General features: G+C 52.3%; 5 protein-coding genes across 5 annotated transcripts; all 5 read right to left on the reverse strand.

The window, feature by feature from the left end:
* Positions 1-4513: 4513 nt before the first annotated feature.
* On the reverse strand, positions 4514-5338 carry CTHT_0032410 (uncharacterized protein; the record flags this gene model as incomplete). Its single annotated transcript, XM_006693617.1, has 2 exons — positions 4514-4659; positions 4843-5338. 2 exons carry the CDS (start codon positions 5336-5338, stop codon positions 4514-4516), a joined length of 642 nt encoding a protein of 213 aa, XP_006693680.1.
* Positions 5339-7884: 2546 nt separating this feature from the next.
* CTHT_0032420 (uncharacterized protein) lies at positions 7885-8756 on the reverse strand (the record flags this gene model as incomplete). Its single annotated transcript, XM_006693618.1, has 3 exons — positions 7885-8016; positions 8082-8221; positions 8366-8756. The coding sequence occupies 3 exons, from the start codon at positions 8754-8756 to the stop codon at positions 7885-7887; spliced, it is 663 nt and encodes a 220-aa protein (XP_006693681.1).
* A 1245-nt stretch (positions 8757-10001) lies between these two features.
* On the reverse strand, positions 10002-10433 carry CTHT_0032430 (uncharacterized protein; the record flags this gene model as incomplete). Its single annotated transcript, XM_006693619.1, has 1 exon — positions 10002-10433. The coding sequence occupies one exon, from the start codon at positions 10431-10433 to the stop codon at positions 10002-10004; it is 432 nt and encodes a 143-aa protein (XP_006693682.1).
* Positions 10434-11769: 1336 nt separating this feature from the next.
* Positions 11770-12306, reverse strand: CTHT_0032440 (uncharacterized protein; the record flags this gene model as incomplete). The annotated part of the gene is made up of 1 exon (XM_006693620.1): positions 11770-12306. The coding sequence occupies one exon, from the start codon at positions 12304-12306 to the stop codon at positions 11770-11772; it is 537 nt and encodes a 178-aa protein (XP_006693683.1).
* Positions 12307-12610: 304 nt separating this feature from the next.
* CTHT_0032450 (uncharacterized protein) lies at positions 12611-13111 on the reverse strand (the record flags this gene model as incomplete). Its single annotated transcript, XM_006693621.1, has 4 exons — positions 12611-12686; positions 12746-12928; positions 13032-13051; positions 13109-13111. 4 exons carry the CDS (start codon positions 13109-13111, stop codon positions 12611-12613), a joined length of 282 nt encoding a protein of 93 aa, XP_006693684.1.
* Between the last annotated feature and the right edge of the window lie 592 nt (positions 13112-13703).

Below are 13703 nucleotides of genomic sequence, written 5' to 3' on the forward strand. Positions count from 1 at the left end.
TCTCTCTCCTCTCGTCTCTCTCTCTCTCTCTCTCTCTCTCTCTCTCTCTCTCTCTCTTCTCTCTCTCTCTCTCTTCTCTCTCTCTCTCTCTCTCTGTCGGAGGGTTCAAATGCAGCAACTGCGGCTGCGAGCCAGTGACTGCGGCGGAGTGTTCACTGGCGCCAAGTGCAAGGTTGCTGGGTCCGGGGACTCCACACTAGAGACGAGATGGATGTTGCGGTGTCGCTGCATTCACTAGCGTTTACCTTCCGCAGCCCGCTTCAGGCGCTTCCAAGGCCCAGGCGGGCGGACTCAGCTTGCGTTGTTCAAAGATCTGTCGGTCCGTTGTCGCGTTGTCGCTGTCGTGTCCAATTGTGTCCAGCTGCGTTGTGCTGGCTCCGCCCTAATTCCAGATCTCGGTTCCAATACACTATGCATTCGAAGGGGGAAAGTGATCTTGCCAAGGAGGAAATGTGCCATACGGTCTGCGAAGAAGAGGGGCTCTCATCCATTCTTTATACTGCTTGCTACTTTTGGGGGGAGGGGGGAGGGGAGGGGGGGAAGAAGGAAATCGTATCGCAGGAGCTGTCGGGACAGTGTGGCGTCCACGTTTCTGGCCGTCGTGTCCTGCCTGGGCCTGTCCTGTCGCTTGGGACCTGCTGCTGCTGTCACCTCATTGTTGCTTGACAATGATACTTACGCCCGCATTTCCTGGCCCAGCATCTCGCGGAAGACACCACAACAGGTCAGCACTGCTGTACGACTGCACATCGTCCTGCACGGCCGCGGCTCCGGTTCCGAGAAATGGCCTGCCGCAGCCTGCCACGCCCATAGTGCAGCCGCTTACCAAAGCTTGGCTTTCAGCTCAGGCACCCCGGAGCCTGCAGAGCCTAAGCCTGGGGCTGACTGACTGTTCTGGCCTGCTTCCAATGCTTCGCCCGTTCGACTGGCCCATACGACCAGCGGCGCCGTGGGCTGCAGCCTACAACAACAAAAGTCTGACAGTCAAGCGAAAGTGTGCCATATACTAGCTTGTTTTTATCGCGCCCGGATTGGATTGGCTGTTTTTGAATGAGGAAAATCTTGACCAAAAAAAAAAAAAGCGACATCGGCGGGCAGCGGCAGGTCCAAGGAGAGTCAAGTAAAAGTGCCGCTTGAAAAGGCAGGACAGTAGGCCAAATCTTTTGGCTAAGTTGAATGCTGACGACAGCAGCAATCTGGATGAAAGGCCATCCACGTCGCTTCTGCTCCCACTGGTGGGAATCGCGTCACCGAAAGCTTTTTTTTTTTTTTTTTTGCTCGCTCCAAAAGACTGCAACTGTCCACGGCGCGTCTGGTGCCTTGCTCGGAAAATTGGTGGGGTCAGGAGGATGGCGGGGCCCCTCGATTGCTGCACCAGGCTCGATGATGACGATGCCGTGGCCCGTCGCCCGGAGGATCACCTATTGCCGAGCCATTGGCTTCCTGTGCATCCCGTACGCGATCGCCACCGCTTTTATTCTTGCGCCTACGCTACAGCTGCTGTTCTTCTCGCTGCAGGTCTCAAAATTGGTCGGGATGAAAATAACTCATTTTGTGGCCTGGCGTCATATGGATTGCGGTCAGCCACAACAATGGCTTTTTTTTTTCTGTCATGTCATCCTAAAACCGAAAAGTGGGCAATCACTGCGGAGCTCGCTTCGCTGAGTAGGGCAAAGTGACCCCTGATCCCCTGGCAGTGCACGGATCATATGAGCCCCGAAAAATCGATCTGCACCACTCCCGCCTGCGCGAGCAACGGGCCCCGCCTGTTCCCGACAAGACGTTGTGATGCTTAGTTGGTTAGCCATTGTTGCTTTCTCCCCACAGATCGGCATCGTTTTTGAACTCAAAATCCAAACAAAATACACGATGCCGAATCTCAGCTCTACGACAAAATCAATTTCGCATCGGCGAGGCCGCTGACTGCGTAATCTGGAAACTTGGTGTCACGCTGCGCTTTTGCTTGCAACCTAGTCGCTGGCAATCATGGACAACGCAGATCTCTTATCATCGCCTTCTATCCGACTTCGTTTCCAGTTCAAGTACAACGCAGCAGCACACAACACACGACAGCACACGACACCGTAATGTGACGCTGACACTTGTTGGTTGAGACATGGCATTGGCATCTGACCAAAACAAACCTGGAAAACCATTAAGCCGAGACGACCCCTTTATCAAGACGCAGACGTCCAATTTCTTCAGTTAATTGCCTCCCCATTGTTTACACTACCATCTTGGTATATCTCGGTTTTAGCCTGATTTCTGTAGACACCGAAATGTCTATTCCGAGTCTATCTCCTTCCTGCAGGTATTGTCAACAATGTGTGTGGTTGAACAACAGCCACTCAAGCTCGACTTGTCGTGTGTGCCTTTCATGTGGGAGCTCATCTATCTAAGCCGCGCGCGCGGGGTGCATAATTAGGACACCACTACGCAAACTGCACCACCCACTAACACTTCACCACTAGATATCCACCGCCCCTTCTGGAACTTTTTGCGATGTGGTTACACAGCCTCCTGCTTGGAAGGGAAAGGGCAGCCTTTTGGACAAAAAGTTGGGACTTTGTTGTGCAGTCTTTAGCTTCTCGGCAGGGCTGAGCGTGAGCTTACTTGGACGCTTGCGACTTTTGTTACAGCCAATCATCCCAGCGCAAAATTGCTCGACGTGCAGCGCCATCGTTCCATCCACATCTTGTATGCACGCTCTGGCAACAAATCTCGGGAAGCCGGTGTGTTGTTGTGACTGTGTCTGCCCACTCACTGTTCGGTAGGTCCTGGTATCTGGTATCTGGAATAACTACATGTTGACGCCCAGTTACCACAAAGGTTGTTGTTATGTGATGTGATGGGTGTCATAAGTAAGGTTATCAAAACAACAAAACAAGGCTATGCTTTTCCAATTATCTTCTGTGCCCTAGTAGCGTATGCATTCGAGCCGATTTTCCATACGTGGTCCTCTTCTCCGTAGATACGAGAGAAGTAGGCCGTTTTTGGTGGAAGCCCTCACGAAGAATGACCATATATCTCATCATGCCGTGGTTCTAACAAAACACCCTAGCGCCATGGCCGAAGCCTTGCCCCTGGAGCCAAGGATCCAACCATTTCAAGCCACACTCACATCAACAAAATGTTTGCGACCCGGATCCGAAGCCCTGCAGCTTGCTATCCGTATCTCGTACGGAAAGACAAATAGTCAAAACAAAAGTCATTTTTCTCGCTAATTATTGTCTCCGAGAAAAGTCCCCCTGCAGCCGTCTATACATGCCGGTTTCACAAGGGTCTGCCCTCCCCTGATTCAGCTTGTTCTATAGCGCCACTCCCTTCCGCGCCACGGCCATCTTACGCTCATCCTGTCACAACGTTGTCAGCACAAACATAATCGTGCATGACGGAAGACATGCTCCATTCAAGTCGTCTGCATCATGTGTGGATGTGTGGCCAGCAGAACAACAGTCTGGTTGATTGTTCTCTAGGGCTTTTATATATATATATATATATATATATATCTGGATATTGTGTTCTTCTACTGACAGAGCCATATCAAAAGTCTTTCTTCTCATAAACATCCCCAGTAATCCGTAAGCAACGTGCATTGTGCATGGAACGCTAGCTTGATATGGATTCAGAGGCATCATTGAAGCCGGTACGGTGCCCGTCTTGAGCATCTTCTCCTCCAAATCCTGCTGCTGCAGGGCCTCGAGCTCCTCTTCTAGCTCTCCCTCGTCCAGCTTGGCTGTAATGAGCAAAGTCGCCGACACTACTGCCTGACAAAGTGGTGATATTGACTAATTGCAACAATACACTGCTGGTGACTCATTTCCGAGAAGGCTCTGGCTTACTGAGGATTCACCTTATCTCATCATCTCTCAAAATTTCACTCACTCATCACTTTGGAACTCAAAATTCAGCCTCATAAATAGGGCATCTGTAACCAATCCGGTTGATTACTTCTTATCCAGCATCATCAAGACGTCTCGATCTAAGATCCATCTTTTCTCCACGCTTTTCCTTCTTCACTCTCTCCCTCCCCTCTTATGTCAAAAACAAAAACCCTTTAATACGATCATCCCTTTCCTTCCCCACCGCTCTAGCTACGCACCAAGCCGATAAAAGACATTGTCGCCGCCGAGATTCAACGATTTGAAGTAGAAATATGAGAGGCTCAATACATATGAAATAGGGGTATCCAAGAGGTAGTTTGTGAGTTGGGTGCCCAGAAACCAGAGACCTAGCGCGCTGCTAGTTCACCGGTTAGTGACATCAACCCATTCCCCGGTGATGTTTTGTCAAATCCCAAAGGGACTCGATTGCGGGGTGATTAGGCAGGCTGGGCAAGCAGCGCCAGAGCATCGTCGTCGCTTTTTACTCCTTGGTGACCAGGACTTTAAAGAAATTAGCAGACTGTCCGAACATTGCTCAAAACCACAAAGTTGAAAAAAAAATCAAACACGAGCTGCCAGTAGCGCGGACGGGGAAGGCAAGGCACGGGATCGGGCGATGATGTGGGGCGTCAGTTCAGCGAACTGCCCCCCTCCTGGGCCTCCTGCTCCTCAGCAGTGACGACATTTGAGGTGGCCGTAGGCTGATCGACAACGACAACGGCACTCGAAGTGGTGCTGCTGCTAGGAGCGGAGGTCGCCGTCGGAATGAGCAGATCTAAGAAGTTCACCGGCACTGAGGGGGGCCTCTCGTGTGAATACACACGTTTGCCGACACATGGAGAAGGGGTGAAAAAGGGGAAGAAATCCGCTCCAGCTGCTCGTGTTGATTAAAGAGGGGGAGGAGGGGAGGGGAGGAGGAAGGGTTTCATTTAGAGTATGCAGTAGTAAGATTACTTACTTTGCCTGGCGACAGAGGTGACCTGGCCGACGACGGAGGGGATGATGAACTGGCTAAGGTCGATGACGCCAATGTTGTTGAGCAGGCCGAGGTTGAGGAAGTGCAGCTGCAGGCCGGCGAGGTCGAAGCCGTTGAGAACGCCGAGCTGGCCGATCTGCAAGAAGGTGTGCAGGGCCTGGAGCTGCAGCAGGCTGTTGAGGTCGAAGACCTGGTGCTGGAAGAGGCCCTGGAACTGCAGCACGTTGAAGTTGTTGATCTCAGCGAAGCTGCGCAGCAGGTTCAGCTGCAGCGCGTTGATGTTGAGCAGGTAGTTGAGATTGACCTGCTGGAAGCCGCTGAAGTTGTTGACCAGACCGAGGTCGAAGGTGATGGCGCGCTTATCGACGACCTCACCGGTCGACCGCTTGGCGACGTCGGTCGTTGTGGTCGAGGTGACGGCCGGGGCGGCGGCAGCGAGGGTGGACAGAGCAGAGACGATGACGGTGAAGAACTTCATTTTGACGAAGTTGATGTATGGAACGAGAGAGAACGACTAAGCGTATACTCGGTATAAAAGGGATTAAAGTCTAAGAGCACAGCTTTGAGATGATGTTAGTCGTTGATCATCATAGGGTCAGGATTGTCGTCGTCGACATACCTCAAGAACGTCAAGTGAAGCGAAAGGAGTGAAGAAGAGAAACAGCGAGCACAGCTCGACAGCAGAATGAATGACTGGAGAGGATGGTAGACCGAAGTCTTGAGAGCTGGATTGTTGGTTGGATGATGATGATGAGGAAAACGGGAAGGGCGAGTCACGGGTCGTCCGGTGGTCTTATATGTTAGTTTGACCAACGAACATCCCGCACCATCCGTGACCCTGGATAGTCAGGAGCCTCGCGCCAAGTGTCCAAGGATATGACGTATGCTCGAAAGGGACACTGAGAATTCATCCGGCGTGTGTCAGGTAGCCGGCGTCGATGGGCCAAGGCGGCGGGTAAAACGCCGTGGGCAAGGGGGCATTTGGGATGAGCCGGGATGAGCTACGGTGCGAAGGCACCTTGTGGCCGACTCTGTTTGTCCAGACAGGGTAGGGAAGAGGATCCAAAGGGGTGTAAGGATCCTGTTCAAACACCAGATTGGGGGAGCACACATGAGCAGTCCAGGGTCCAAAAGGAGATATCCGAGATCAAGCTGTGCCTCGACAGAAGGTGATGAGAAGAACCCCAGCGCTGCCGCGACGTCACCCATGCACGGAACCATCATCGGCCGAGCTTAAGTCGGGGTCTGATGTAGTGCCAAGAGAAACACATTGTGATCTAAGGGGGGAGATGGTAGTATTGCACGTTAATTTTTGGTTAGCATGAGGAGCCACAGAAGATCCAGATATGTGGTTTGGTTAAAGTTGGGGAGGGAGAGGGGGAATAGGGTGCCAGCGGTTTCGAGATTGAGAACGGGATACTCGAGGTCCGAGCGTATTCTGCAGAGGACCCTTGTGACCGTCTGAAGTCAAGGTTCAAGGCCCAGCTTCAGGAACAAAAAAAAACAATTTGCCTCTTACGGTTGGGCCTGCAGACCCGAAGGTACTTCCCTGATCTCCGCCAAGAATGGGCAGATTGTTTCGAAGCGATTTCGTCGAACAAAGCGAGAGGTGAGTCAATTGTTGAGCTGAGAAGGCAATAGCGGCGTCTTTGTTAGGGGAGCAAAGGGCACAAGAGGTTTCAATAAAAAGTTGAATTGAGGGTAGACATGAGACCGTAAATCACGGTTGGATGAGAGCTGTTTGACAAGAAGTTTTGGATATACTTATCAGTAATCATTGACTTTTTCGAACAAAGCGATTGTCTTGTCCGAATTCCTCTATTACCTCCTGTAAAGCCGGTAACAAGTCACTGGACGCTGTCATCCGAGGTTAGGAAAAAAAATCTCATCTCATTCTTTCGTCGCTTCTCCTTCGGCCCTTGGTGTAACGCGGGGCTAGGCGACAGTCGGGCGGAGATGACGACAGACTTTGGATAAGCTTACTGTTGAAGCGACCGTCAAACCTGCGAGTGCAGCCCCAACTCAACCATCGGCTTCTGGCCCAGGAATCTGGGGTTGCAAGGAGGCTGAAAGCTCGGACCCCCTGTGGCCAACCACGAAGTTGCCCACTAATGCCAAGCCTTTCCGCCAAGAGCGGTGTTGAAAATCTACGAGCTGTCATTGGTCATTTTCCCACCAAGATGGGCCCATCTAACGGCTCCTGCCGTGCGGCTGCGACATGAGCCCAAGCGCTCCAATACCTCGTTGTCGCAGACTCGTGCGTGAAGCAGCAAGCCCGCTGAAGATCAGACGCCGAGAAGCCAAGCAAGCAAGCCCAGCAGTGATGTGAATGGCTTCTTGGGTTCCATTGAAATCCGGAACTTGGCTGCTTCCGGGCCGAGCAAGGGTTGAAGCCGCGGGTTGAGGCAGCGGTCGGTTGAGAGTTGAGAAGAGACAGGCTTGCAGGCTTCGGCAGAATCTAAGTCGTCTCAACTCAACTCTCGAAGTCTTTGAGATCAGCCGACGATGAGAACTTTCTCTTCAATCTCTTCTTTTGCGCATTACAATCACTATCTACTTCTTCTTGCAAAGCACGGCGAAAATAGTAACCAGGAACTCCCAGAACCAAAAGCTTTCTTAACTCCCTCGCATCTAGCGCGAAGGGACCTATAGAGACAGCAATATCCCCGTCTCACGTTGTTTTTCCCAAAAAAAAATCAAACTGAAACGAAACATCGGCCCAAACCCAAACCAGAACTCCTCCTCTCTCACATGCCCAGACCCCCGTCACAACACTCTACAGCCAGTCGTTAAGCAAGTAGGTTAGGTGTGGCGTTGCCTTGAACGCTTCTAGACAGTTTCCACTCCCCCTGGCCTATAGGGCCCAACTGGGCAGCTCCAGTTACCACTCGGATCCCTTTTCAGCGAGTCATGTCTGAGAGGTTGTCTGCCTCATAACCCGCACCATCGCGTGCTACTTCAGCTTCTTTGGCAGCTGCCGCCGCGGAGGCAGTCGATGTGGCAGGGGCTGCAGGCACCGGGCTGTTAGCGGCGCCCCGTGCGGCCGTGATCGCTGCGGCTGCGGAGGAGACTATCGTAGTAGTCACTTCGACGGAGGTAGCAGATGAAGTTGACAAAAAGATTGTGCGGGCTGCTGCTGCGGAGATCGTCTTTGCCCTGGAGGAAGAAGTTGAGGGCTTGCTTGTAACTGTGAAGGTTGACTCCTCCTAATCGGCCGTGACCGTCTCCGTCTCGGTAGCAGTCTCAATCTCAGCACTAGCAGCACCGGTTTCCTCAGCCTCAGACTCGGTAGCGGTAGCAGTCTCCTCGGTGATGGCTGTTGAGGACAGGAGCAGCTGCTCGCACTGCTGCCTCAAACTGGCTTTGGCGGTGGCGAAGCTTTGTCCGCTTCATAGTCTTTTTTGCCTCGTCGATCTCCCGCTTGAAGAGATCCGATGACAGAGTAAGCACTTGCTAGTCTCCTCGATTTTCAGGGGTTGACGCCAAAGAGTGGCTGGGTACTCACCCAGGTTGAACCTATTCAATACCTGGCCCCTATTAAAAAGCTGCTGAATCCCAAACAGGTCCAAGAGCCCGAGCTGCGCGAACTGGGCGAGCTGGAACAACAGGTCCAGCTCATTATCGATACTGAGGTTCAGGATCGCATTCAGATCCAGAACATTACCCAAGCAAAAGTTGCGCAGCATGGCCAGAATCGCCTCGGCAACTACGGTTTGGTCGGTCAGGTCGAGGTTACCCAGGTTCAGGCCCCCGACCTGCAGGTCGCTGAGCTTGAGATCGCCTAAATTAAATACCCCGCGCAGGTTCTCAAAGTTGATATTGCTGAAGGGTGCGTTGGAGATGTTGAGCTGGGCCGACACCAGGCAGGCAGCGAAGAGGAGCGTGGAGAGCTTCATTGTGACCCTGCTTTGGAGTTTGAATTACAATAAGGTATAAGGAAAGGCAGCGAGCACAGCTGGAGATGTCAGTTACTGTTTTAGACTCCGCAGACTTGGTGTTTCTTACCTCGAAGTGAAACAACACCAGAACGTAGATTCAAGATCTTCACGGAGGGTCACCAAGCACAACAGGCATTTCCAACTCAACAACCTCCATGACAGACACAGAAAAAGCGATATACGTCCGGTGTCTCTATCGCCCTCGCTCGCATCTGGTAGAATGTGCTGTCCTGCATCCGTGTTGGTGAGCTGGCAACTCTGTCGATGAAACATCCGGACGGTTAAACCGGTAGGACAGGAACATCCTGCCGGCAGGATCATCACTACTCCGGAGTATCTGTACAAGCACCAGCCGTCATAACATTAGCCCGTCGAAAAGAGTGAGAAGCACGGACGCTCCCTGCCTGCTCTACCTATTGTACCCCCCCCCCTTGAGTATGTCACTGCTCACAAACTCTTTTAGTCCAACCGGAAAGCTGAATGTGTTGCCTTAGTATTTGGATCTTAGTCTTACAAGATCGGATTGTCACAATGGTAGAAACACACTTTATGTCTGGAACGCATTGTCGATCAGACCCCATCCTAACCCTGCTGATCAGTACGACCGTGAGGTTGAGGTTTTATACTCAAGAAGAAGTGATGACAGCCCTAAACAATCTTCAGCGGTTTAAGATGCAAAACCACATTGTTTCAGCACCATATGCAGAAGTAAGCTTGATCAAGAGCTGTGATCCCATGTCTGATATCTGATCGACGGGCTTGGGGTATTGGTTGTCTTGGAGGTTGGAGGCCTACCACTAAATAAACCAGCACGGTTCCAAAACGCTGGAAAATGATCAGGGAAGAAAACTTAAAGTCGGTCCTGACGAATGAGGAGTGGCCAGTTCAAAGGAAGTGGTTAGGAGTGGATAAACATGCATGTCTCTCAGGAATCGATTTGAAACTACCGCCTAAATATGTATGATATATCGAGCATCATTGATCATATGCTGTTATAGATAGCCCCTATACCCGTCTTTCTCTATTTCTATGTTCTTTTCTTTTGTAAACCGCCCTTCCCATGCCAGCCCATAGAGCCGCCCTCTTTACTCCCAATAATACAATAGCACATCTGCCCCTTCTAGTCGGACATCCAGAAGGCGGCTCGCCCATTCATAGCTCCGTCTCTCTGAAAATCTAACCCCCCAATACTCCAGCCACGCATCACCTCTGGCTCTGTGGCGATGTCTTAGTCGTCTCTGTATTCATCGGGTTCGTAGTGGTCGTCGGCTTATTAAACCCCAGCCACTCGCCCAAAATCCCACCGGGCTTCGGCACAGGGCACTCGCGATGCCTGCGGCGGGTAGTCGCAGTGGTAGCACACTTCCCTTCGCAATCACCTCCGTTGAACTCGACCACGTCGCTACCTTCTTCCGACCCCGTCACAGCACCATCATCGATTTTCCTCCGTCTTCTCCTTTTGGGGCAAGCGTTGGGATCCGTAGAGGCAGGGTCGCCGACGTCGGCCAGCGCGCGCCTGGGCGCCGGGCACGGTAGGGCGTGGGGCAGGGCGACGACGAGAAAGCTGGCCAGTACGGTGGTCGCAAAAAGGGACGAGGTCATGCGCGACCTGGGGTGTAGGTGGGGGGTCGGCATTGTGATAGAGGAGGAGGAGGAGGAGGAGGAGGAGGAGGAGGAGGAAGATGAAGAAGTGTGCCCTGAATTCAGATCAGTCTTTTTAACTCTTGCCAATGAAAAAATGTTGAAGAACAAATTCGGTTACGGGTTTTGTGGAAAAAACATACCAATCTCTCACCAGCAGCAAAACGAAACCATGATGCGCCAGCTGGGCCGGCCCGGTTCTGGGGTGAATGAGGAGGCCGCTGTGGATAAGGCAGGTAGTCTCTCACTCACAAGAAGTCCCGATGCAAGCTGCGTGGGTGGAGCTGCCCAAGCTCCAAAAGCTTGGCAATTCGCAGGTGACGAGCGGCTCAACCAGCCCGCACGTCCGTGGGGTCATAAAGCCAAGACCGAGATGTGGAGCCCGTGAAACCGCCCCAGAGTTGCCCAAACAACGTCAAGTAAAGAAGAGTCTCTTTTGCATGACTCTAGAGACAATGTTATGAGGACCTAAAATGGATTCAGAGATACTGCTGAACCCAATGAAATTAGTATCTAAGATGATTTCCTCATTAACTTACCTGTAGCTTGACCAATGGCTTAAGGCAATCCGGATGTCCAGGTACTTTTGGCCCCTCTTTCCAGATCAAGCGATCATGAGATCTTCGAAAATGATCAGGTTATCCAAGAGGCGCGAAGCTAGCGGAACTGAGAAGTAGTCTGTACATGTTTTTAATCGCCATAAGCTCTCAACATTTCGGGCATAACACGCAAAGGAATCGCGTGGAGATAGTAAGTACACGTTTTGTAAACTGAAGTGCTTCTTTGATAATATGGAGCCAATGTGGGGCCTCGAAACTTCTGAGCCTTCAGGCCAGAGACAATGGTTAGGACTCCGAACGGGTAAAAACGCTCACCGTCACCATGGCTCAGAGATCATAGTTTCTACTGCCCATCAGCCTTTATAAACTAAATTTGAGACTAAGTTCTTTCACATACGACCATACCTGCTGGAAAACTCGGGATCCCGTCCGCTCTCCCATAGATAAGCCAGCAAGGGCGGGGTTAGTACTCAGGTCGGTGACGACTGGGGAATCCCCCGTGTTGTATGTTTTTGCTTGGATTTTTTTAAACCCGGCATAACGGAGAACTGTGCGACCTACAAGCTATCAGCTTATTTTTGTACGGGGAGTACTTACCTGCCAGCAAAATCTCACAATAACTGAGAAGTCTATGGGAAGTGCCAAAACGTGCAATCTTGGCTTATCAGTTGCCTCACTATCAAGCATCGCCTGTTAGAAGAAACGCTTTGAAATGAGCGTAACTTATTCGGGAAAGGTCACTTACCAACCTTGAAACTCTCTCTGTGAGCTCACCACTCCCGATCCGTGACATTAGTGCATTCGCTCATGACACGAGTGATAAGCTTCAGCTCTCCCTCCATCAGCCGCTTATACCTTTCATCCCCCGTCCGCTCATAATCTCGCTTATGTGTATAGTACGGCGCCACGAGGTCTTTCCAGATGTCCCCATACACCCGCTTTCCGGTCTCGACTGTGCACTTAGCACACTGCGTCTTAACCTTGCCACCGTCGGGGACGGTCAGAGGGCACAAGAAAACATTCTCGCGCGTCAGTCGACGGGGCAGGATGCGGTGCGGGCAGAGCTCGAATTTGAGCTCGAAGCGGCACACGGGGCAGGTGTTGTGCGAGCGCAGCCAGCTGGTCAGGCATTCGTGGCCAAAGACATGACCGCAGGGCAGGACGGACGGGTCGCTGTCCTTGAGCGGCAAGCTCTCGGAGGAGAGATAGAGTTGGGTGTCGTGGCAGATGGCGCAGATGATATTGTAGCTGGGCTGGAAGTAGAAGGTGAATTTGGGGTCGGGGACGAAACAGCTATCGTTAGCCATTGCGGATGGTGATATTAGGTGACAGAGAGATGGACCGGGACGGATACCATAGGGAGGATTCGAATGCTGGAAGCTGAGTATTGGCACGCTGAATGCTATGAGAGTCATGGCACCTCAGAGTTTCCACAATAGCTTTATGAACGTTGACAGCAACAAAGAAGGCATGGTGCAGGCGGCGTCATTGTCGGACAAAAAAAAACCGAGACAACACAATGACCTTGTTTCCATGATTGGCAAGCAGAACACAACCTCTATTTTTCATGTACAGTACAGTCTACACCCCGATGGGCAAAGCACTGCGGCATTATGATGACGCCTCGGTATTGTTCTGCTGCTTCTCCTTTTGCGCCCGCTCGTAGTCTTTGATCTGTTTGACCCAGCTGTTCAACGATTAGCCCTGTCTCTGGCTGAACACCCACGTATGAGAGAAAGGACATACTATCTGCTAGGATAGAACCGGTCGGGCTCGGGCATCTTATGGCGAACCTCATGCTCGGCGCTATACTTCCAGACCATGGCGGTAATGCCAAAGATTACCAGGCCGAAGATGGCGGTGTTCTGCTTCCAGTTAGCCGGCTGGGCGTACCAACCACCAGCCGGCGACCAGACGTGCTTGGGGTAGCTGAACGGTAAAGCAGGCAGGTCAGTCGTCGTCGTGCTTGGTGCGCATGGGCGCCTGTTGGCGATGGTGGTGCGTTGATTCGACCAGATGGAGGGGAACTCACGGGATCTTGGGACCGCCACCCTGCAGGAATATGCTCGTCAGTAGGGCAACAAATCAATTAGGGAAGCACACACATACCATTTTGACCGGCTACGAGGAGTAAAGCGAGGTTGGTGCTGGGAGGGCCTGGATAGATGTCGAAGTGGCTTTGCTGCTCCAGAACGTTGCTGCTGCTCGCCGCTGTCGTCTGTGCACACCGCGGGCCAATCAATCAAACGGCTCGAAAAAGCGATCTCACTGGCTGGCCTGGGCCCAAAGGGTGGGGAGGGGAACGGTCCCTGGGAGCTGGAGGGTTAGATGGGGTACGTACCCGTTAAACCGACCGCCAAGCACAAGGCCGCCCCGGGCTTGGCACAGATGCTTATGTCAGCACAATAGGGCTCTGGATTGGCTAGATTTGAACGCTGATGGTAGAGAGCGGGCCAGGTGGCACCCCTGTTCGCGGCGGGCCGGTCCAGCGAGCTCATCACAATTGGAGAACTTTTTTCGTCTCCGTCCACGGGCGACTGACGGCGATTGGGAAGCCACGGCACCGCACACAACCGGCAGTATACCACCCACGACCGTCCTCGACCGAGCTGAGTGCGCTGGGAGCCTAGAAGTCGCTTCTATTCGGGAGGAAAAAGGCTTTACCGACCCAAAAAGAGGCTCAGTTTTGCGTGCGGTCCCTCCC

Source organism: Thermochaetoides thermophila, assembly GCF_000221225.1.
Source record: "Thermochaetoides thermophila DSM 1495 unplaced genomic scaffold scf7180000011816, whole genome shotgun sequence".
Lineage (NCBI taxonomy): Eukaryota > Fungi > Ascomycota > Sordariomycetes > Sordariales > Chaetomiaceae > Thermochaetoides > Thermochaetoides thermophila.